Here is a 25,965-nt window from a genome sequence, read left to right as displayed (position 1 = left end):
TGGGTTCAATATTATCATATCTGCTATAAAATATTAACATTTTTTGTTTCATTTTACTTCAGTTGAACTTGTTAAACACCAAGAGACTTCTTCCTGGGGTTAACACTTAATCTCTATATGAGATGCATAGATATTCGAATATTCCATTACAGTTCGGAATTTTTTAGATGAGGGCTGATTGTTTGTATTAAAGCAGACCAGGCATAGATATCAGCAGTATATAGGAACTTTTAATCTATATATATAAAAGCGAAAATGTATGTATGTGTGTGTTCGCTTTTTCTGTATGTCTACAAAAGGCTCTTTTCAGAGAAGCGGTCAGTCGGTTCACAACTTTTTAAAACTTTTTATATCACATGTAAATCGTAATATCTCACAGTTAGCAACGAAGCTCGCCTGTCTATTTAATTTGCTCGATTTCGGGAAGATAAATATTCAACATTTGTCGCTCGCCGCATGTGGGTTAGTCTTTTTCCTATAATATTTTGGGAAAATAAAAATTAAAAAAAGCGTTCCCGCAGTAAATGAAATACTGTCCCACAGTCAAACTTGACCTCATTAAGTCATCAAAACGTGCACCTGCCAAATCCAAGTAATTAAATAAATTCAAACGTGTTTCCGTTAGCATCTCGCGGTGGCCCAATGGTTAAAACTGTCGCACTCTTTTTTTTCACACTTTAATTTACAACTTTGCCTCAACGGTTCGGGTTCGATCCTCATACTTACCTACCAAAACATTTTTTTTTTAACCCCCCCTTCCTGCCCCGGAGTTTTGATTTACCCAAAACCACACACACCTCCAAACACCTGGGCAACGCCGGGTACCCCTCACTAGTTATAAAGAAAAGACAAAAATCATGCAAACCCCCCCCCTCCTTAAAATTGCAACAGTAAAAGGGAGACAATCCCGTCAAACTTGTCAACCAAATTTTTTCACGCATACAAAACCACAGCGAAAAAACAAAAACAAGAATACGACACCATCTATGGAGCCAGTAACTTTTCTCCTTTCTTTTCCTAGATACCTAACAAAAGTCGGAGGCGACACCGACTGAAACACTGCACAAATAACACCTAAGATTTTTTTTTTTTTACTCATGTTCACCCCTTACAAAGCATATCGCCACTTGGACGTAAGGGGCTACTATTTGGGATCATGTCAAGGAAAGATTAACAAGATATTTGTTTATGTTACATTTAAACTTCTGCATATCAGTACAGCCAGGGAAACAGACAGCAGGAAGGGAATCCCAAAGTCTAGCTGTTCGAAGAAAGAAACTATTAGAATAGAAAACTTTCTGGCATTTAGGGACAACAACAGTGAAGGGGTGAGATCTTATTACTAAGCGGGTTTGTCAGGGATATGTACGTCGACGGAGTACAAGTGAAACGAGTTCATCAGAACACATTCCATTAAAATATTTGTAAAACATGTACAGTGATGCAACAGTGCAGCGATGAGACAGCTGGAGCTTAGTTGATAAAGTGGGACCAATTAGATTGACAACTCTTTCGGTAGATGCGCCAGCCCAGATGTGGCAACAATACTCCATGCATGGGTGAATGGTGGCCTTGTAAAGGTACAGGATACTCTCAGGCGTGGGTAGTCTTCTAGCTCGATAGAGGGAACCCACCTTCTTTGAGAACCATAGTCTAAGCAAAACAAGTAATAAATTAAGAATATTAATTTCGCTCTCATTTATTGACTAATCAATTACGTTGTAGTATATCTTCCTTTTGGTTTGTTGGTCTTACTGGATTCCAGGACAAGACTGCATCTGGTCTGGTAGAGTATCCAACTTTGTGTTGTTATTATAGGCAACATCAATTAGAGAAAGTAATCCTTGTATAAACCAGTGTAGGATAACTATACCAAGCAGACTTTATTTGTTCATACACAAGGCCATGATTTTGCTGTTTGTTGCGTTTATTGGGACTATGTACGTCGAGGGGGGGCATAGGTAACTAGTGAGGATCGACTTTACAACAAGAAACGGCACGATTGGTTATTTACATTGCGATAAGCAAAAAAAAAGTTAGCCAATGGATTATCAGTATGCCCATTGGTTTTAATATTTGCCGACTTAGACGAGTTGGGGAAGGAGAAAGGGGAGAAAATTTCCAACGATTTGTGACCTGCATTATTTTTGATCGAGCCAACAAGTTGATTACTATTTTCATACCGGCAGGGTTACCCGACGTTGCCTGGGATTGAATGATGATCAACGAATGTTTCACACTCCCATATTTTCTTATTGTCATCGAAACTGATGTAATCACCCATTTTTCAATCAAACTGATTGACTGCCTACTCTAGTCAAGAACCCACCGTGGTGCACCTGGATCAAGCTTCACATGTCTCCCCGCAGTGACTTGGTCCACAATATATTATATTATTTATAAAATTATTTTTATATATAATGGCTTGAATTAAAGTTTAAAATACAAAAGTCAATTATCGTGATTCAATCGTGCTTTAAACAGAAACATTTATTTTGAACACGCCCCTGTCATATCAAAGAACCTACTGTTGATTTTATACCCTTCTGCTTGTGCTGTGATTAAACTTCTCAAATGCACTTGTAATGTTAGGCTGTATGAGAGTGTTAACAAAATCAGATTGTTCCTTCAGATTTTTTCATGTATCAATTTTCAATACTTATCGGAAGCATTCTGATACAAAACCTATATTAGAACACTCCCAGACACATAAAGTACATTTGTGTGAAATTTAAAACCAATCTGCCCAACCATTTCAGAGTCCATTTGGAAGGAACACAGAGAGACAGACACACAGATAAAGTGCCTTTTATATATAAGTAGAGATTTGTAATTGTATTTGAAGAGTTCTTCTTTTTTAACACTGACTACAAGTAGCACTGACACACTGCAATCAGTGTAGAAATCAAACACTGACTTCATACCAGAACAACAAATAGATGATCATGGCTTGTGCATTGAACACACACACACATTCACGGCATGATTCAGTTTTTTATTTACTTTTTTTTTTTTTTTACAAAGGAGTCACCACTTATCAAGGCCCAGAGGTTACTCGAGGATAAGAGTTAATGAGTGTACAATAGTCAATAAAAAAATGTCCAAGTAAGCGTTAATAGTGTAAATTTGGTAAATTGGATTACTTAAGGGGACAACTCATCAAGAACTTGTTTACGTCGGACTTGAAGACAACCATATTGTAGTCAGCCGGAAAGCAGGGAAACGGAAAAGAGTTCCACATGCGTTCAGTTCTAAGAAAGAAACTTTGTTCATGGAATCTACGTTTAAGTTTAGGCACAAATAAAGAGTTGGGAAATTATTGATAGTGGTTTCAGCTAGATGGGTGTTTTTTTGTGGAAGTTTGGCAAGGGGGGATCATAGATTGGACCTCAGACGAGCACCTGCCATGAAAATAATGACAAAGCAGAGACAGACTCGCAATGTCTCTTCTGTGGGAAAGAGGTTGCAGGGAAGAGAAAAAGGCATCCCGTACTAGGTTACAAAATCTATTTTGAACTCTGCCAAGGTAGGATTAGTGTTTCTAGTTTCAAACCTTTTATCGTGACTAAATACCCAACAAAGTTTCCGGATATACTTTCATATCATACCTTGTCGGGTTAGCATGATTAAATGTTTGATGCGTGAAAGTAAACTTACAAACAAAAACTCATCTAACTTTCTCTTATTTATTGCACAAATGGCTTGAAATCTTAAACTTTAAAACAAAATGAATATTTTCAGTTTTTAGCGAGAACTGTCATGAGGGGGGAAAATCAGATTTAATTATTTAAAAAAAAAAAAAAAAAAAGCGGATTTCAAACAACAAACTGGCCAGATGAGAGGACCTTAGCGATATAAGTAGAAAACTTCCCTCGCTGAATTTAAAAGTGTAATTCCGATAAAAAGCAGAAAACTGAAACCCCTGCTGCTGCTTAGGTAAAGATGCGAACGTCTTGTTGTGTGAGAAAGAAAGATAAAATAATTGAACTCGAGTGTGTGTTTTAGTTTGCAACTCAAAAGAATTTACATGACTGAGATAGGAATTAATTCCTTAGAAATATCGTTCAGTCATAAAAATCTTTCCGGGTCACAGCTGGAAAAGTGAGACACGCAAGAAATTAGACGTTAGGTGCTACTTTTTACAAGAAATGGTAAGAGAGAATGCCAGCACTGGATGTAGTCGAGTCAAGTGTTAGTCATGGACAAAAGCGTGATGAGGTCCCTTGTATCTTAGATTATCTCTTCCTCCCCGTCTATATGAATTAAGGTGCTCGTTCGTTCTTTGAGCAAAATTCAAAAATCGAAATATTGAATTTCAAGTAAAACCAATATCTATTTAATTGGCGTGTCACAGTAATGAACACATCCAAAAAATAGTTTGAAAAAAAAACAAAACAAAAACAAAGAGTTTGAATCATATCAATGGGGGAGGAGCAATTATTTCCCAAAAACTTTTAAAATCTTAGGGCAATTTAATAAAACTCAATTTTTGCTAGTTGTCTTTAGAAACTGTTTTCATGAATAATATATATGCCAGAGAAATGTGTGTACAGAATTTGAATGCATTTTCAAAAGTTATTAATCAAGCAAGTACGGTACCATTTTATAGGCCCGTTTTCTTTTTCGGCAATGAAACAATCTAAATTTAAAAAGCGGCAATGCTGTTTTACGAGTTCCAAAAACATGACTCTTTTTGGTCTTTTTACACAAAAGAGTTGCCAAAACTCATTAGCATCATGGATGCAAATGTTGTAGTGTTACATTGGCAAAAATGGACAATATTCTGTCGCATCATTGCACTTTCGTTGCTGGCAGATACGATCGGAGTAAAGAAGAACCTCTTCTCACCTGACTCTACTGCTTTTTCAAGCAAGATTTTCAGACATTCGTAGTGGCCTCGTTGTGCAGCCAGGAATACAGGTGTTAACTGGTTCTCGTCGACAACGTCAAACCTGGCGCCACATTTCAGCAGGTAGACGAGGATTTGTATCTCGTTTATCTCAACGGCCTGGTGAATCGCTGTTGTTTGTGTGAATGTGACTGCCTCTAAGTTGGCGTTTTTCTCGACAAGCAGTTTCACACATTCGTATGAACGTGCACTTACGGCTGGGGGAGAAAAAAAAAACAAAGAAAGAAAAAGAAAACAATTATCTAACGTTTTTGGAAAATAAATCTAAACTACTTGAAAAAGAAAATTATCAATCGACTGGTATATTTTCAAATTATTGAAACAAAACAAATTTTTAATAATAAACTATTAAGAAATAGAACTCTTATCCTCGAGTGGCTTTCGGACTTGATATTTGTTGGTTCATTGATAAAATTTAAAAAAAAAATAAATAAATCACTTATTTCCTCAAAAGGGATTTTTTTTTTTTAAATATAGATATATTAGGGAGAGATGATCGGCGTTACCCGGTCATAAAAAAAAAAAAACGGGACCTGGGTGCCAAAACCGAATGCAAAATTTTGTAAGTAAAAAAAAAAAAAAAAAAATGCCACATGCTAGGCGCGAACACGTTATCCATGGGACCATCAGGACACAAAGATATCACATCACAAACATAGCTTCTTAAAACAAAAGAACTAAACACCCGTTCGAACAAGAGAGGTTTGTAAACAGCGCCAAAAGCAAGGTTTTATCTGAACCCCCTCTGAAGATGAATGAAACAATATTTCTACATGAAATAATTGACAATTTTTTCCAATGTTTCGATATCATGTGTCCAAGAAATCATTCTTTCAAACGATACCGCATTCAGGCCTGTACGATGTGAAATTATTATTACATGAAACATGCACTTTCACAATTTCATAATGCACCATTATTTTGGGGGTGGGGGGGATGTAACAAGATAGACTGTAGTTACCTCCCCTGTGTATTCAGTTTATTATTTAAGTATAATTTATTTATTTATTTGTGGACTGTTATCCTCATCTTTATAGTTGTTGTTTCACGATGTTTCGGGCAACTATTTGTCTGGCCATCATCAGGTTGTTAACTGCGACAAGATACGAATGTTGAGTCTCTTAACTATATCCTCAGTAAATACTGCGTTCCATAGTTGTTGTCATCTTACCATGTTTTTTGGCTTTGGGTAGGATTGAAACCGCGATTTTTAGACAATGATCACCTGGTATTGTATCCTACCCAAAGCTGGCCAGTGGATTACGACAACTATGGAAGGTAGTAATCACTAAGGATACAGTTAAGAGACTCAGCATTCCTATCTCGTCATTGTTTACCACCTGACGAATGCCAGAGGAATAGTTAGCTGAAACGCTGTGAAACAATAACTTGAAAGATGAGGATAATAGTCCGCAAATAAATAAAAATATACAAATTACTCATCTCAAAAGAATTCCAATAATTAATAATTTCTAGATTTCTTCGAAAACTATTTCCATTGTGTATAATCTCTTAAAAAGGAGATAAATAAAATAACCAATATAAAAAATTTTTTCAAAAGGGGTGGGGGTGGGGCAATAATGCATATTCAGAAATTACAATAGTTGGAATTACAATATATGGAAGTTACAATATTTGGAAGTTAAAATATATGGAATTACAATATATGGAAGTTACAATATTTGGAATTACAATATATGGAAGTTACAATATTTGGAATTACAATATATGGAAGTTACAATACATGGAAGTTACAATATTTGGAATTACAATATATGGAAAGTATTTATTTTTGAAAATACAATATTTTAAAAATACAATATTTTAAAAAATACAATATTTAAAAAAATACAATATTTTGAAAATACAATATTTTGAAAATACAATATTTTAAAAAATACAATATTTTAAAAAAATACAATATTTTGAAAATACAATATTTTGAAAATACAATATTTTAAAAATACAATATTTTGAAAAATACAATATTTAAAAAATACAATATTTTGAAAATACAATAATTTGAAAATACAATAATTTGAAAATACTATATTTTAAAAAATACTATATTTTGAAAATACAATATTTTAAAAAATACAATATTTTGAAAGTATTTATTTTTGCAAATCTCAGTAATTATCTACATCTAATATATAAAAACATTTCTCCTCAATGTATTTATTTTTATGCTCATTTTGGCTTGGACATAATTTTAACGGAACTTTTACTATCATTTAAATATAGTTTTGTTTATTTTCTATACATTTCTATTTTTATTATTCACATTTAATAGTAAGCATAACAAAAAATGTCACTTTCTGAGAACAGTCATACGATTCTGTAGGACTAACATTTCAAGGATATTCTTAAACTATATTAAAGGTTTTTCTATAAAATTACTGTATACAGTTAATTTGTTTTTTTGTGAAAACACTTTACTTAGAAAATATTTTAAACTAAAATGTGTTGACTAGAAGTTTCATTGAACCCACACTTGACTTTGTGTATGACTTCTTGGTAAGGAGGTAAATAAAATTACCAATAAATTTTTTTTTTTAAAAAGCAGGGGAGCAACAATTCAAATTAAGAAATTACAATTTTTTAAGCATGTGTGCATTTAGTATTCTTGTTTAGAAGGGCTATTGGAAGGGTCTTAAAAATAAAACGCAACTCCCACAACTAGCTACTAAATCCAACTCCTTCAATGTAGAGATCCGGAGATGTCACAAGATTTTTCCTGTAGCTTCCTCTGGAATTCCCTTCTTACTCCCTGTTTCAAGCTTTACTTACCTCCAGAAATTTAAATGTAATGTGAACAAACACCTTAGCTTATCCCTTATAAATTTTTCGCTTTTCACAGTAGCCACTTCTTTATGTTTTGTGGCAATATGCCTTGTTTGGGGTGAATGAAAAAAGTTTATGTTGTTGTTGATGATGATGATGAACAGACAGACAGACATTACATAACCTTTCTGTTACTTTTTGGGGGGAGTTTTACTACAATGAATTAAGAAGAAAAAAAGCAAATGTACGACAAAGCGCAACAACTACTCTTGTTGATTTTCTATTTGGGTGATATTTAGGCATGACATTCAAGCAATCTAAGTTTCTTGTATCAAGAACAAAATATTCTAATTTAGGCAAACTGGTATGATGCTGATTTTTTTTTTCTTTTTTTCATTAAAAATTTTTTTAAAGAATAAATAAGCTTTATTTTTTCATTAAAATTTTTTTTAAAGAATAAATAAGCTTTATTTTTTCATTAAAAATTTTTTTAAAGAATAAATAAACTTTATTTTTTCATTAAAAATTTTTTTAAAGAATAAATAAGCTTTATTTTTTCATTAAAATTTTTTTTAAAGAATAAATAAGCTTTATTTTTTCATTAAAAATTTTTTAAAGAATAAATAAGCTTTATTTTTTCATTAAAAATTTTTTTAAAGAATAAATAAGCTTTATTTTTTCATTAAAATTTTTTTAAAGAATAAATAACCTTTATTTTTTCATTAAAATTTTTTTTAAAGAATAAATAAGATTTATTTTTTCATTAAAATTTTTTTTAAAGAATAAATAAGATTTATTTTTTCATTAAAAATTTTTTTAAAGAATAAATAAGAATTTTTTTTTTTTTTTTGCTAAAAATTTTTGTAAACAATAAATAACTTTTTTCTTTTTATTTGTGCTAAAGTTTTTTTGTAAAAATAAGCATTTTTTTCCTCCCCTGAAAACTTTTGTAAAAAATAAGTTTTGGGGTTCTTTTTGCTGACTAACAGGACAAAATTTGGAGGAATTAAATAATTTGTTGATATATTTACTTTTTATTAATATTTTTTTGATGAACAAAAAAAAAAAAAACACAAATAAAAAATATATGATTTTAAATAAATAAACAAATATTTATTCTTTTTATTTTAAAGGAACATATTTTTTTTTATGTCTGACTGATTTTTGTTTTAATATTTCCCTGAATCTGCAAAAAAGAAAATTTAAAAAAAAAATGTTTATTTATTTATTTTTTTTTTACAAAGATTTTTAGCAAAAAAAAAAAAAGCATCAGAAGCAATTTGTCGTGCTTTAATTCATTATCGCTAAAAAATAACAGAAATAGAGAATCAGCAGGAGCAAGGAGATGAAGGTGGTCTAGCAGTTAACGACGCAAACTGATAATCATGTGATGCTAAGTTTGAACCCAGTTCGTTCTACAGAAACACTTTTACTTAGGAATGTTGGCAACCTTCATGTGGTTCTTCGCCTAAGTACCTGGTATCCTTCTAGAAAAAATTTGTAATAGAAAGATATCGGAGACGAATGCTAAAAAAAAACCAAAAAAACATCATCACAAATGATGCTCAACAACAATTAGCAGGAGTTATACATTTGTCATGCCTTATTTTTTTGCTCCAGACAGGTCATGAAGCCACTTGATGTAAAGAATTAACAAAAAAAAAAATATACTAATACTGCAAAGTAAAAAACTTGCCAACAATTTGTCATACATAAAAAAAAAATTTTTTTTTTTGTTTATAATGTAAAATACGTATTTTGAGTTGTCATTATTTCGTGCAGTATACATGGCTTAGTCATGTTGACACACTGGTTCTGTAAGATCACCAAAGTTAAGCAACGTTGAGCCTGGTCAGTACTAAAACGGGTAACCATTTGGGAATTCCAAGTGCTGTATGCGCTCTCTGCTTATCTCGGCATTGTTTCCAGTCAGTCTTGGGCCTCTTCTTGTCACTGGATCCAAGCAGTACCGATTCAAGAGATGTGCGGTTAGGGATTGCACAATGCTTACTTCACAATTACACGCGCAGCTACCCTTACAAGATTCCTCCATTGTTATTCAAGACTGAATGGAAGGATCATTTAGTGCAGTAAATTAATCAAAATGCTGCGAATGAAAAATACGAAAAACTTGGTTTATGTGAAAAAAAAAAAAAACTTTACACACCTGTGCCTTTTCTTTTCATCAATAAACTGCATAAAGATCAGTGATATTTATGTTATCATGCCTGTAAGTGCTGCATCAATTGTAATGAAATTATAACACTTTGTTGAAATCTATTTTTAAGTATCATAAAAACATCACAGTTAAAGGGAGATAACTCTTTGGTTGGTCGGTTGATTATTTTTGTTTTACGGCATATCAACCCTTTTCGGGTTATTTAATGCCGAATCCAAAGATTTTGAAGAAAGATTTTTTAATAGAATATTTGTTATTTTCAAGTCGGTTTCTATTTAACCCATAGTTGGGACCCTAACATATACTATCACTCCAGGTCAGAGTGGACCTGGGAGCAATGGCAATTAAAGGGTGGCTCCACACTCCCCAAAGCCTGCAAGCTGGGGCCTCACCACTGGATATAGTTTAAGGTCATATCCAGGACCGAAATAACTCTTATTAGTCTGCCTAACATTTACATACGGGCCATGATAATTATTCCAGTACGTGTTTACGGGTCTAACTAAACGTATCAATTTTATAACTATCAAACTAAACCAGTCATGATTTTTATTTTTTTTATGTTTTTTTTAAACTATTCTTATTTGATTTTACTGGGTTTTTTTTTTTACAACATATCAACCCTTTTCGCGTCGTTTAATACCAAATTTAGTCATTTTCATAAAAGTTTTTATGCTTCCAAGTTCTTTATATCTTCAAATATTTATTCATGGTATTTGGTTTGCTTGTTTTGTCGAGTAACATTGTTATGTTTCCATTTTGCTTTGCAGAACATGATTGAGTTTTGCAAAGAGAAAAGAAACAAATAACATCAATGTTTGGTGCAGTTTAGGTCAGGAAGCCAGTATCTTCAGACAGACTGATCTGATAGCACTTATTATTAATCAGCAACCATGCATATAATAAATGGATCAATCATAGTCAAGAGTGACCCAAAAGCTCCCATTTATTTAGCTCCTATAAAAAGATGTAGGGAAGGATGCAACTCCTTTTCCTAGATTGTTCCACTTACTCTTTATCCTCACATTAAGATGTTGATAGTTTAGCAAGGAAGCATAAAATACCATTTCTTCAGTCTTTGGCAAGACTCCACCAAAGATTGAACCTCAGCCTTCTAGACCATTATCAACCACTCCAACGATTATGCCAATCAGAACATTATTTTCAGCACAAATAATAACATAATATTAAAGAATGTCAAGTTTTACAACAGTAATTACAAATTCCTTAGGACTTCTACTCGGTCATGGCTGATGGAATGAGAATAAGCAACCTTTGTAGATTAAATAAAGAATCGTACTCTTAGTATTGCCTGTACTGAAGATTGAAACATCAACCTCTAAAAGACTGCCATATAAAACTGATTATTACTTAGCACTTATATTCGTTATGTAACAAGTCTTTGTGATACTAAGAATAAAATTACCAACTACTTAAGACTTCTACTTGGTCATGGCTGACGGAATGGTTTGGTTTGGTTGTTTTTGTTTTACAGCATATCAACCCTTTTCAGGTTATTTAATGCCGAATCCAAAGATTTTGAAGAAAAATTTTTTAATAGAATATATTTGTTGTTTCAAGTTGGTTTGTATTTAACCCATAGTTGGGACCCTAACAGGTACTACCACTCCGGGTCAGAGTGGACCTGGGAGCAATGGCAATTAAAGGGTGGCTCCACACTCCCCAAAGCCTGCAAACTGGGGCCTCGCCACTGGATATAGTTTAAGGTCATATCCAGGACCACTGATGGAATGAGAACAAATTATGTGGATTAAATAAAGGGTTTCACTTAAAATTCCATACAGATCCAAGAGTTCAACAGAATGCACTTGGAGAAGGTTAGAAATTACATTGGCCGAATGAAAACTTTGATAACTGCAAAAACTGAAATGCCCCCAAGATCTGTTTGTTGCATCCACCAATTCATCATTTAATAAGATAGTTCATTAATTACTTCAGAGAATACTAGTCTCTCTCTTCCATGTGTGAACTATTTCTCTCCAGAATAAACTTAGACAACTAAAACTCCCGACAAACGTAGTAGTCTTTTCTTCTGTACATGCTAAAAAGTTGTAATTGTCTACAATTGTCTATTACGAATCACAGCCATGACAATGAGAAAGACAAAGAAACGCAACAATAATGAGATAAAACTGCGTTATTTGTGTATTCATTCTTTTGCAGACTGTTTTCCTCATCTTCATAGTTGTTGTTGCTTCATCACATTTTGGCCAACTCATCCTCTGGGCTTCTTCAGGAGCCTGTAGCACAGTGGATAGAGGCATTTGAGTCTCTGCAGTTCCAGGTGAGCATTGTCTGAAGATAGCGGTTTCAATCCTACTCAAGGGTTTTTTGCAATTATGTTTGTTGTTCCTTTGTTATTTATTTTTTCTAAAATCCGATTGCTGCATCGGAAAGGCCAGTTAAAAATACATAATATACTTTGTTATTTTCTTTAATTTAATCCCTTTTTTAGAATTTATTAGACAAAATTTAACTTTTATTTTACCGTGCCAATAAATATGATCATCACTGTATATATATATATAATGAATATTGAGGTTGTATCAAATACAGTTGAACTTCAGAAAGGATTATGAATGTTATTAAAGAAAAAAACACACAAGTAAAAAAAACAAAAAGAAAACAAAGAAACAAATGAAGTGTGAAAGATGTTTAAAAGACAATAAGCAAAAATACATTAAAATCCTTTAAATAAAATGTTAAATCTGCCTTTCTGGTTCTCAAGCATACATAAGGAACCTGGATCTGTTTTCTGTGACCCTTCTCTTTGTAATAAACCGTTTTTAAACACGGGTGTCTGAGTGTCTGAGTTATAAACAGACAGGAGGAACCTGGGTTCCCAACAACTCGTGTCAAGATCATAGTGTAGTATCTGTTCTGATGTTACACTTCACCTTTTCTGTCCTCAGTCAGTGGAGGAGAAATCCTTCATGACCAATTTTTATTTTTGTTCCTATCCAGAGTGCCCCTTTTTGGGGAGCTGGACTTTCCCTACATTAAAAACTGACCTTTTGTCTCACTCTGCCCTCATGGGGAGGCAAGTAAATAGGAACTATACAGGTGTATAATCGCTTATATACATCTTGGTGAAGGAAAACACAACATTATTCTACGATCTCAAGCTCTTACTTTGAAGACATGATTTTTATTTTAATAGAAATCACTCCAGATAGGACATGAAGCCACTTGGTGTAAGGAGCTAAAAAAAAAAAAAAAAAAAAAAAAAAATTAGAATATACCACTTCAAGATCAAAACTAGCCAATGGTAAATATTATTTAAGCAGATTCCAATGCAGAAAACAGCAATTTTTCTCCTTGTATCAGAAACATCGCTCACAAAATGGGCTAAGGGACAAAATCAAGAATGGAGTATAACGATTTCTTGGCGAGGTTTATTTTTAACAGAAGTGGATCTACAAATCAAGAAATAAAATGTTATACAAACCTAACCAAAGTGGATTGTAACCTTCTGGCGTGACAATGTTTGGATCGGCTCCATGATCAAGAAGTGCTGCTACACATTCGGTGCTACCTTTCTTGGCAGCAAGGTAGAGGGCCGTTTCACCCGCAAAAGATTGCACATTCACGTTGACATTTGCTGGAAAAGAAAAAGACAAATATCGATAAGTATGAGACGTGTTCGGCAGTAAAAAGTTCTATTTCAAACATTCGTAATGGAAAAATGGATAGACAGACAGAACCTCTTAGGGGGATGCATGGACACGTCTATTCTTATCATTTTGAATATTCAGATTACTGTTCTCATCAAAGTTTATTTTCACAATGTTTCAGTCGATGTAACCTTTTTAAGGTGTATTGTGTCGAACTCGGGGAATCTTTCTATCGAAGACAACTCAAGGAAACAGTGCATATGCTGGGCAACAATCACTTACTAAGCAGAATAGCATAAAATTTAACATTATGATAACTATTAATAAAAAACAATATAATATAATATATATATAACGGACTCTCCCGTCGATTTCGACGCATGAGCTAACTAAGTTACAACTAAGTTACTTGGAAATGTTTTTATAGTGATGAAGACTTTGTGTAGAACAAACCACACTTTTTGGTACTACTGCTAACCTTTGTCGGCGTAGATAACTGCCACAGGACAGAGTATACAGTAGACCACAGGTTTTTACATCAGAGTTTCGTTCTGGGGGAGGGGGGTGCATCTCTCCCAGTGAATTAATGCACCCCCAGATACCAACCTGGAAATTTCTGCGACTCGGCATGGTACATACAGCGCCTAGCCTTCCCAAATGGTCACCCATCTGATACTGGCCAAGTTCAACGTTGCAAAACTTCAGTGATCTGGTGAGAACCGATGTGTCAACGTGATTGTGTCATATAATAATAAACAATATATATATAGTAATAATAATATTAAAGTGCAAATTTATATATAGTAATAACATGTAGTAATAAATAGTGAAAAAAAAAAATAGTTTTAAGTCTCCTCAAATTAATACTAGAAATGTCCACAGGTGTAGTGGATAAAGTACTTGATAAATTTAGTTATAAGTTACACTCTTCTGGAGGTTGAAGGTTCAATCTTCAGTGCCGGCAACACTCACAAATACAACTGCGAATTACTTAGGATTTCTACCCAGTCATCGCTGACATAATGTGGATTAAATAAAAGGTTTTGTTCCAAATTCCATGCAGATACCCAAGTTCGACAGAAAGATTCCCGAGTTTAACAAGAGACATCTGAAAAACGTTGAAGTTGATTTTTTTCTTTTTAGATAATTGTTATTTTATCAACTTGCATGAAAAGAGCTATGTAAAAGATGCTTAAAACCGTTTGAATTATGCAAATACCATCAGTAGTTCAAAGATTATGAGAATTTTAAGTGCCAAAATTTAGGCTTTTCTGCAGACATTTTTCTTTAGAAAAAGTGGGCTAAATTACGGATCTCAACATTTTAAGAAATTCGGTAATTTCGCCACCATTTATTTATTTTTCAAGCTATTCTCATGAAACTTGGCACTCTTATGTAAAATTGTGTACTCTTTCTGATTATACAGTCAAATCTGATGTATTTCTTTACCATAAGCCATGAATTATAAATTCAGATGTACAAATTTCAATTTTTTTAAAACTGGCGCATGGTATTATACAGAGGGTGTTTCTTCATGAACAAAACTAAGTATTATACTGGTATTTAAATATAGCTTTATTAAGAATAGGCATTTTCCTGCCTCCTCACCAAAGGAGAGCTTAATCTGGGGTGTAGCCATTGAATGCCTAAAGAACATTCATGGTCGGTATTTACTACTCCCCTCAAAGAAAAAAAAATTGAGTAGATATGAATTAATCTCAGAAATAAACCGAAGAAAATTTTTCATATAGATTTTGGATTTCTGTAGAAGATGGAAATTCCCATAGTCGGCCAGAACTTATGCATTTTGAGACCAGTCCAATTTTCAATTTTGTAAATCCTCTCTATCTGGCCTAAAATATACCCTTATTTTCTGAAATGCAACCATAAATCGTACTCTACAAAAGTCCTTGACGTAACTTTCACAGTACCAGGATACCAGGAATTCTGATAAGCAACAACTATATATTCACCAGTTGATGGTAATTTTTGTCATTTCTCTTCTGTTGTTTTACTGAAAATTCAATTATGTAAACAAAGAAATAAAACAGTAATTTTTTACCTTGCTTCCACCACAACATTTAAAATGATTACTTCTATAGGTTTTAGGGTATGCTAAAAACGAATATCAGATTTAAATTTTCTGCAAATAAGTAGTTTTCTGGATATTAAGCAATGTCATTTCTTATGTTATCACTGGTGAGCATCTTGGTACGTGCAAGCACGCAAACGCGACCCCGAAAAACTATGCACAAACGCGCATACAAAGATGGCCATCAGCAATAACATAAGAAATGACATTGCTTAATATCCGGAAAGCTACTTATTTGCGGAAAATTCAAATGCGATATTCGTTTTCAGCATACCCAAAAACCTTAAAAGGTAATCATTTTAAATGTTATGGTGCAGTAGAGATGGACTTCTATTCTTATATAGCCTGTAAAATTTCAGCCATAGCTAATCAAATTCAACCCCGCGTGTGTGTCTCCAAACGTAATGTATAAAATGTAAACATTGAAAAAACTGTTTCCCTTTTTGTTGTCGTCACTTTTTACCGTTTTTCCATTTTTAACTTGGAGCATAAAAGCAAAATAAATTAACATCATTGGAATGCTTATTTTATTCTCTTTCCATCAATGTAATTCTTTTAAAAATTGACCCACAAATAAAAAAGATATGACTTGTTGAAGCACATTATGTATGTAATTTTGCCGATGTCCATGAAAATACAGCATACGCTTGTAATGCTAAGGTTATATCAGCTGAAACATTGTGAAAATAGCACCAAAGATGAGAGCAGTAGTCCAAATAATATGCATAATCAATCCACATCTCAAAAATTCATAAACGTCTTATATTATTAAGCATTCACCAAATTGTTACCAACATTCACAATCCTTTGTGAACTCCAACAACAGAGATGCCTCGACAGACAGCTACCAGCAAACAACACTTCGGGGTTTTTATTACGCACACAACTGGTCTACACACGATGTGTCAGAGTCTGTGTTTTCTCTCGTGAATTTGTGTTTTTATTTTTATACTTGTAAACTAATGATTACACCCTCGGCAATCACTAAGATAGAAGTTTCATGTTTCTGAATTTTTTATAATATGATAATATGTATTATTTGGATTCGAAGAATTACTATTCTCATGTTGAGTATTATTCTCCCGTTTCATTCGATGTAACCTGCGACCTTCTTTTTGTCAAACTCAGGAAACTTTCTGTTGGACTTAAGAATTTGTATGGAATTTCAAATTGAACTCTTTATTTAACCCACAGTCCGCAAGGATCTATATAGTATCGGATGCAGTAAAATTCAGTTCTAAGCAACACGCTTCTCTTCTGAAGGTTGAAGGTTCGATCCTTAGTGCAGAGCAATACTAGAAATACAACTGCGAATTACTTACGATTTCTACCTGACAGAACGAGAGCATGCTACCCTCGTGGATTAAATAGTTACATAGATATTCAAATGTTCCATTAAATCTCCTTTACATCTCAAATGTTGAGTTAGTAAAGAATTTTCCTCTCCCCAAAACAAGAATTCATCTAGTCTGGTGAAATACCCAGGTTAGTGTTGTTACTATAGGCAACAACACTTGAAGTATAATTTTGTTAATTTTTATTGTTTACTTTTTTAAGAATGTCCTTTTCTTCTTCTTTTTTTTTTTTTTTTTTTACACAGTGATCACCACTTATCAAGGCCCGGAAGCCACTCAGAGATAAGGGTTATTGCAAGTACATTACGTTAGTGTGGAGATTTGATGAAGTGTTTACTTAAGGGGGCGGTTCATTAGGAATTTGTTAACATTGGACTTAAAGACATACAAGTTGTAGTCTGGTGGGAAGCAGGCAGACGAAACAGAGTTCCACAGGCGTGCAGTTCTAAGAAAGAAGCTTTGTTCATGGAATCTACGTTTTGATTTAGGCACAGATAAAGAGTGGGGGAAATTTTTCACAGTGGATTTGGCTAGACGGGTGTTTTTCGTGAAAGATTGGCGAGGGGGGAATAGAAAAACTGTCACAGTTTCTGGTAATCCTATGCCAGAAGTTAGGAAGTATGTAAATGACTGTGACACATGGTTTCATAAAGATACATTTACAAACCTTACCTCATTAGATTCTGTATGACCGTGAGCTGTTGATCATTAAAAAAAAATAATATTCACACTTTATTTTATTCTATGTTAGATATTCAGTAGGTAGATCTACCCGTTTCATTTTACTTCAAAGTTGAAAAAAAATCAAGGGAGCCTCTTTCTAGCGGCTAACACTTGAGGTATATATATATATATGAGATATATAGATATTCGAATATTCCATTAAATCTCTTTTACATCTGACCAGTTAAGTATGCTATATTTTTGGCAGCTCTGTAGTTACATCCGGCCAAGTTGAAAATATGGTCGATAACTATAGAAGGAACATATCATCGTCAAATCACGTGTTTATTTACTTTATTTAATCAAGTGTTTACGTGGTTCGTTACTTAAGATTTTCTGTTTTATTTTGTTCGTTTTTCTGTTAAATAGTTATACATATAAAAAAAATTTATTTTGTTTTTTTTTCACTTTATTTAATCAAGTGTTTACGTCAAATTCATTTAATATAATTTTCTGTAAGATCAAATTCCCACGTGCATAATTATAAAAAAAATAATAACATGTGATTTGACAGTGATATGTCCCTTCTATAGTTATCAACCATATTTTCGACTTGGCTGGGCGCAACTTCAAAACTGCCATATCTTGCTTGTGGCCTCTTGCCATTACTGGCTTTTAAGACAAGAATTCATTTAGTCTGATGGAGTATCCAGCTAGTGCTGTTATTTAAGGTAACAACACTTGAACAAGATGCACTTTTCCTTGTACAAGCCAATGATGGCTAACCATGCTGAGATCTTATTTGGATTGCAAAGACTATGTGATTTTTAATATTTAGTCGGGATTTACTTGGAGGAGAGGAGAAAGTATCCGCATGCCAGGTTTTCTTCACAAACCGTTGTACAGAGAGACCTTAGTGTCTAGTAAGCATTCAAGTTCTCTATAATTTAGTCAGTCAAGTATGACAAGAAATGGAAACTACTGATGAGTTAGGTGATGTCAAGTTAACAATCCAGGGTTGGTGATTGCTAAAACTGTGGAAATGTACTAGAAACTAGTGGGGTGATTAATCAAAATCAGAAATTGGAAAAAAAAACTAAATCAAATTTTGGGTGTATTGGAATCAATATAAAAATTGGAAAGATTCTTGTCATTTTTTTTCATTGTTTAAAAACATAATTTTCCAGGAGTCAAAGAAAGGGATGATAGAAAAGACTGTTTGGAAGACTGCGTGGTGGGCATCGGATATCTAATGGCATGTGCTGACAGATATAACTAATTAGTGATTCTGATCTCTTTATGTTATTCATCAGTTTTGTTTTAAGTCAATCTTTTTGAAAGTATGAAAGAAGCTTTAATTATAGAACATCATCTCGATCAGGAAGAATCATGGTGGAGGCACATGGAAGAGGAATGGCCAGCAGTCAAGGTATGAATAACAATTTGTGAACTTTAATGTTTTTTTAATGGAAATCATTTCAGATAAGGCATGAAGCCACTTAGAGTAAGGAGTTAATAAATCTGTGAAAATATGCTTTTTCCAATTATATTTCACCTTTTATTTATACAAATCCTTCATTTAAGAAGCTCAATGTAATTACAGAGTGTAGAATCAAGAATCAAGAATGCACTTACCTTCCCTCTCAACCATTATGGACCATTTAACTAATTTCAACATATTTATTCAGTAGCAATTAGTGGTATGCTAATTGCCATTAGACCAGCCTACAATTAGTCAGGGATGGTGGATTGTTCTATTTCAAGGCGCCTGATTGGCTAAGCATGTCAGGAGGGGCAGGTGCCACTCTACAAATGCCAGCTGCTCTGGCATTCAGGGTTTTCTGTTCTAGACTTCTGCCAGGAACTACTCTGTCAATTATCGCATCCATTCAGCACAACATCTTCATTGGGTTAGCTGGCTCACCCTAGCAATATTCTACATGGCGCTACGAACAATGGAACCTGAGGATTGGGAAGACTTCTTTCTCAAAGCTGGGATTACAGCTGAGTCTGCCAAAATCTATGCCACCACATTTGCCAGAGAAAGACTCACCACAGATCACCTACACATGATGGACAGATCCCTGTTAAAGGAATTAGGCATCACTACTATGGGTGAAGCAATGCGAATCCTCAAAAAAGCCAAGGACCCCCCATCACAGACTGCCTATGCTAAGGCACTAACCGCCAAACTCCCTCAGCTCCATTCCAACATGACACCCCAACAGTTTAGGAAATTCCGAATCGATTGGGAGGTATTTACTAAAATTACTGACATGCCAAAACACCAGGCTAATATTTAATTGTACAATTGTGCAGATGAATCGGTCCAAAATGCAATCATAAACACTTACCCGAAATTTTTTTAATACTGATCCAGACAGATTATTGAACACGATCGAGGCCCTGGTAACCCAGAAAGCGAACCCAATGGTACACCGTATCACATTTGCATCAATGTCTCAGACTGAGAGTGAATCAATCCAGCAGTACCTGGTTCGTCTCAGAGCGACAGCACTGGATTGTGACTTCTCCTGCCCCTGCTGCAGCTATGACCTATCCGACGTTTACATAAAAGACCAGCTAATAAGGGGAATAGCAAATGACGCACAGACGGACATATTGGCTAAAGCCGGCTCACTGAAATCACTTGAGCAGAATATCTGCCATGCCGAGGCATTTGAGTCCGCACTACGGGACCAAACTACAATGAGCAACATGTTGGACATATCTGCCTTCCGGATGTCTACATATCGAAAACAGAGAAGCATCGTGTCCCCACTAAAAGGAGCCCAGACTCGCGTTAGCCCCCCTCAAATTGCAATTACAACAACGACATGGGGTCAACACCCCATTGCAACGGTTGTGGAAACAGTCAACATGGCACCCTGGGGATGAAACCTCGCCACCTATCTTGCCCAGCATGGGGCCAAACATGCAGCAATTGTGGAAGATCAAACCACTTTGCCCGAGTGTGCCGGTCGATCAAGAAGGAACGCCGCAGAGCTGCTGTCAAAAGCGCCAAACTTGACGAGGCAGCAATGGACAGCCTGATCGCCCACATTACATTTGATGAGGCAACAAATGAGTACTCATCCACACCAATAGAGCAAGTTACCGAAATAAAGGCAACGGTAACCCCATTTTCACCCAATCCGGACCCAGGAAGAGAAACAACATCCCTGAAAATAATAGCACCAACATGATGATATTCCCTGACAGCGGTGCCACTATATGTCTGGGTGGCACAATACACTTGAGACACATGGGCCTTACCATAGACAACCTGATCCCATCGAGGAAAGTTGTTCGAGCAGTCGGGGATTCCACTCTTGAATGTCAGGGTTAGTTGCCGGTGACGTTCAGTGTGGGGGGACACACAACCAAACAAGCCCTCTACATTTGTGAAAGGATAAAACGGCTTTATTTCAGCAAGGCGGCCTGCATTGATGTTGGGATATTACATAAGGAATTCCCAAACCCATCGATGGCTATGCAGTCGTTAGAAGTCGAAAATAAAATGCAGGATACAGAAAACAGGGTCAAACCCCTACCGACGCGCCCAGACAGCCTCCCTTTCCCTGTCACCGAAGCCAACATCGGCAAATTAAAAGACTGGCTGTTAGAATGTTTTGCGGACACTGCATTCAAGAACGACGGGGTATTTCCCTCCATGACTGGACCTCCAGCACACATACAACTGAAGGAAGGGGCTATTCCAAAAGCCAGACATAACCCAATCCCAGTGCCTTACCATTTGAAAGAACAGGTCAAGCAAGACCTCTGGAACGACGTGGGGAGGGGCATCATTGCTCCAGTGCCCGTCGGCACACCGACTGACTGGTGCAGTACCATGGTGATCACAGTGAAAAAGAATGGCAAGCCGAGACGAACCATCGACTTAACACACAGTGCAAACGGGAAACACATCATACCGAATCACCCTTTCGATTGGCATCGCAGGTACCGCCCAAGAAAAAAAAACGGTATTGGACGCCGTTGATGGATATCACTCAATCCTGTTGGACAAAGAATCTCAGCCACTGATAACTTTCATCACGGAATGGGGGAGGTTCATGTATCTCCGAACCCCCCAGGGGTATCTAGCGTCTGGAGATGCCTACACACGTAGATTTGATGAAATAATTGAGGATATCCCCCGCAAAATAAAGATCGTCGACGACACTCTACTTTACAACTCGGATATCAAGGAATCATTCCTACACACATTCGATTTCTTGCTACATTGTGCAAAGAATGGAATCGTCTTGAACAAAGACAAGTTTAAATTTTGCCAAGACGTTGTGCAATTTGGCGGCCTCCAAATTACACTCTCCGGGATAACCCCCTCGGAACCAATATTAGACGCAATATCCAAATTCCCAGTACCAAAAAACATCACTAACGCAAGATCCTGGTTTGGGCTTGTCAATCAGGTAGCCTGGGCATACTCGCTAGGACCAGTAATGCTACCATTCCGCGATCTTGTGAAAAAGGACTCACATTTCACGTGGAACCAGGACCTTGAGAATGCATTCAAGCAGTCGAAACAAGCCATTGTCGACCTTGTTCGTAAGGGTGTCGCAACATTTGACAAGAATCGAACCACTTGCCTAGCCCCTGATTGGAGCAAAGAAGGAATGGGCTTCCTGCTCCTTCAGAAACACTGTTCGTGTACCATGGAAAAGGCCCCCGTGTGCTGCCCAGAAGGTTGGCACCTGGTATTCGCTGGTAGCAGATTTTGCACTGACGCAGAGCGCATGTACACGCCGATAGAAGGCGAAGTAGCAGCAATCGCATGGGCGTTAGAAAAATGCTGTGTGTTTGTTATGGGTTGCCCTAATCTCATAGTGGTGACGGATCACGAGCCACTGAAGGGCCTGTTTGGTGATAGAGATCTAAGCAAGATCCAGAACCCCCGACTGTTTAGATTGAAGGAAAAAACCCTGAGATACCACTTCAACATACAACATTGTCCTGGGAAATGGCATAGGGGGCCCGACGCTTTCTCCCGTAACCCAACGGCCGTGATGAACGCCCTCCTTGACGTATTTCCCTTCCAGCCTTCCAAATCAGACACTTCAGAATCCAAGAACCTCAATAGCATAGTTGAATCTACTGCTCTCATATCAACATTTGGGTACAATAACAACGTAGCGATCACATCACCAGGCACCATCAAGGCAGCAGGACGTCATGACCCACAGTACCAAAAGTTGATAAGTACGGTACAGCAAGGTTTTCCTGAAACACGAACTCTCACTTCACCCGAAGTCCGTGAATACTGGGAAGTACGGAACCGCCTCAGCACCCATGATGACCTGGTGCTCTTAGACAGAAGAATAGTCGTTCCAAAAGGTCAACGAGGAAATATACTGCGCTGCCTGCATTCAGCATATCAGGGCATAACTGGAATGAAAGCCCGAGCAAACGAATCCATATATTGGCCTGGAATGAATGCCTCCATCCGTAATACCAGGGAGAACTGCATGACTTGTACAAGGATCGTACAGAGCCAGCCCCGGGAACCAATTACATTGACACAGTCCCCAGAGTGGCCGTTCCAACAGATTGTCATGAATCTGTTCCACGTTGGTGACCACAGATACCTTGCTTGCACTGACAGATTAACTGGCTGGCTCATCTTGTACCACCTAAGCCAAGGGCAGGCAACCACCTCTCGGCTCATCTCAATCTGTCGGGAGATATTTCAAGCATATGGTTCCCCAGAAGAACTCAGCAGTGATGGTGGCCCGCCGTTCACATCCCTCCCATTCAAGCAGTTTCTAGAGAGATGGTCTGTAAAGCACAGGTTATCATCTGTGGCCTATCCACAATCCAATGGTCGAGCGGAGCTAGCTGTCAAAACAGCCAAGAGGGTTGTAGATGGCAACACAGGACCACAAGGGTCCTTAGATAACGACAAGGCTGCCAGGGCCATCCTACAATACAGAAATACCCCTATACAGGGTATCGGCCTATCCCCAGCACAGCTTCTGCTCCACAGGTGACTTTGAGACTACCTCCCCTCTCACCCGACCCTTTACAAGCCACATCCGGAATGGATTGCTGCGGCTCGAAAGCGCGAGATAACCCTGTCTCGACGCAACACGCGGCTCATAGAGATGTATAACCGTACGGCCCATTCTCTCCGCCCACTACAAAGTGGGGACTTGGTCGTACTACAAAGAAACAACCATCTCTGGGACATCACTTGTCGGGTGATTGAAGCCCTCCCCAATCGGCAGTATCGTACCAGAGTTGATGGCTCTGGTAGAATCACTTTGCAGAATCAGCGGTTCCTCAGAAAACTAGAGACTCCCACATCTCCAAAGCCCATCCCAAGCGCGCTACCAGGGGGCCCACCTCACATACCCCAAGTGACAGAGACAAACAGCCCTGTCGTACCAGACCCTCAATTTGACCTTCGGACATAGCAACCCGGCAGGAACATCACTCCAGAAGAAGTACCTGAACCTCCTAGACCAATGCCAGCCAAGTCGGCACGGGCACTTGCGAAGCTATTCCCACATAATCAACCTGGCTGTGAGGAGCTCATTCCTCCTCGGAGGCCGTTACCCCCACGTGATAGGGGAGGGGAGATGTAGAATCAAGAATCAAGAATGTGCATACCTTCCCTCTCCACCATTCTGGACCATTTAACTAATTTCAACATATTTATTCAGTAGCAATTAGTGGTATGCTAATTGCCATTGGACCAACCTACAATTAGTCAGGGATGATGGATTGTTCTATTTTGAGGCGCCTGATTGGCTAAACATGCCAGGAGGGGCAGGTGCCACTCTACAAATGCCAGCTGCTCTGGCATTCAGGGTTTTCTGTTCTAGACTTCTGCCAGGAACTACTCTGTCAATTATCGCATCCACTCAGCACAACATCTCCATTGGGTTAGCTGGCTCACCCTAGCAATATTCTACACAGAGCATATAACAAATAAATGATGAAAATGGTAGGATCCGTCTACCGCTCCAGTAGACATCTCACTGCTGATGCAATTCTCTATCTATATAAAAGCCAAGTACGTCCAACGATGGAATACTGTTGCCATATCTGGGCAGGAGCTGCTAAAAACAGCCTATCCTGCCTTGACAGAGTCCAAAATAGACTTTGTAGCTTAGTGGGGGATGCCTTTTTCTCTTCCCTGCAACCTCTCTCGCACAGAAGAGACTTGCGAGCCTGTCTTTGTTTTTATCATTATTTCCATGGCAAGTGCTTGTCTGAGCTCCAATCTCTGGTCCCCCCCTCGCAAATCTTTCACAAAAAAACACCCGTCTAGCTAAAACCACTGTCAATAACTTTCCCCACTCTTTATCTGTGCCTAAATCAAAACGTAGATTCCATGAACAAAGCTTCTTTCTTAGAAGTGCATGCCTGTGGAACTCTCTTCCGTTTGCCTGTTTTTCACCTGACTACAACTTGGATGTCTTCAAGTCCAACATAAACAAATTCCTGATAAATTTCCCCCTTCAGTTAGACACTTTATCAAATCTCCATTACTAACGATTACTACGATATTATCCCATTGATTACTGTTCACGCAATAACCCTTATCACCGAGTGGCCTCCGGGCCTTGATAAGTGGTGACGACCTTGTAAATAAGAAAAAAAAGTCTATATTCCAAATTTCAAGATGTTGACCATCTTACAATTTATTCCTTTAAGTACGTTGACATGCACAATTCTTGACAGCACCTGTTTCGTAGCGCAAAATCATTCATTTAATCATTATATCAATCAATGAATCTATTCTGCCCTTAACTCATCAGAAGAAATAACATCTATCAATCCATTAAAAGAAAATGAAATGCATATGGGCATGATTACTAAATCCGCAAATTGGAAGAGAAGTTGCAATTACCTTTTATTTTTTATTTTAATTTTATTACACTATTTTAAGATTATCTATAAATATAAAAGCGAAAATGTTTGTATGTGTGTTCGCTTTTTCTGTATGTCTACAAAAGGCTTTTTTCAGAGAAGCGGTCAGTCGGTTCACAACTTTTTAAAACTTTTTATATCACATATAAATCGTAATATCTCAGAGTTAACAACGAAGCTCGCCTGTCTATTTAATTTGCTCGTTTCGGGAAGATAAATATTCAACATTTGTCGCTTGCCGCATGTGGGTTAGTCTTTTTCCTATAACATCTTGGAAAAAAAAAAAAGCGTTCCGCAATAAATGAAATACTATCCCGCACTCAAACTTGACCTCATTAACTCATTAAAACGGGTACCTGCCAAATCCAAGTAATTAAATAAATTAAAACGTGTTTCTGTTAGTATCTCGTGGTGGGGCAATGGTTAACGTCGCACATTTTTTTTTTTTC

General features: G+C 36.6%; 1 protein-coding gene across 2 annotated transcripts in view; it reads right to left on the bottom strand.

Moving 5' to 3' along the window:
• The window catches only part of LOC145278029 (nuclear factor NF-kappa-B p105 subunit-like), a 49,464-nt gene that overhangs the window by 15,208 nt on the left and 8,291 nt on the right, over nucleotides 1–25,965 (bottom strand). Inside the window, exons 3-4 of one of the 2 annotated variants that reach the window (XM_080130241.1) lie at nucleotides 13,342–13,494; nucleotides 4,849–5,106 (exon numbers count right to left, since the gene is read on the bottom strand). In XM_080130241.1, the coding sequence (XP_079986367.1) occupies nucleotides 4,849–5,106; nucleotides 13,342–13,494 (411 nt within the window). The remainder of the gene's footprint in view (nucleotides 1–4,848; nucleotides 5,107–13,341; nucleotides 13,495–25,965) is intronic. The other variant, XM_080130242.1, reaches the window with a different exon arrangement.

This window comes from Euprymna scolopes, chromosome 6 (assembly GCF_053919585.1).
Source record: "Euprymna scolopes isolate OS-2025 chromosome 6, ASM5391958v1, whole genome shotgun sequence".
NCBI lineage: Eukaryota > Metazoa > Mollusca > Cephalopoda > Sepiida > Sepiolidae > Euprymna > Euprymna scolopes.
Note: the sequence above shows the minus strand (reverse complement) of the source record. Positions and strands in the feature narration are given on the sequence as shown.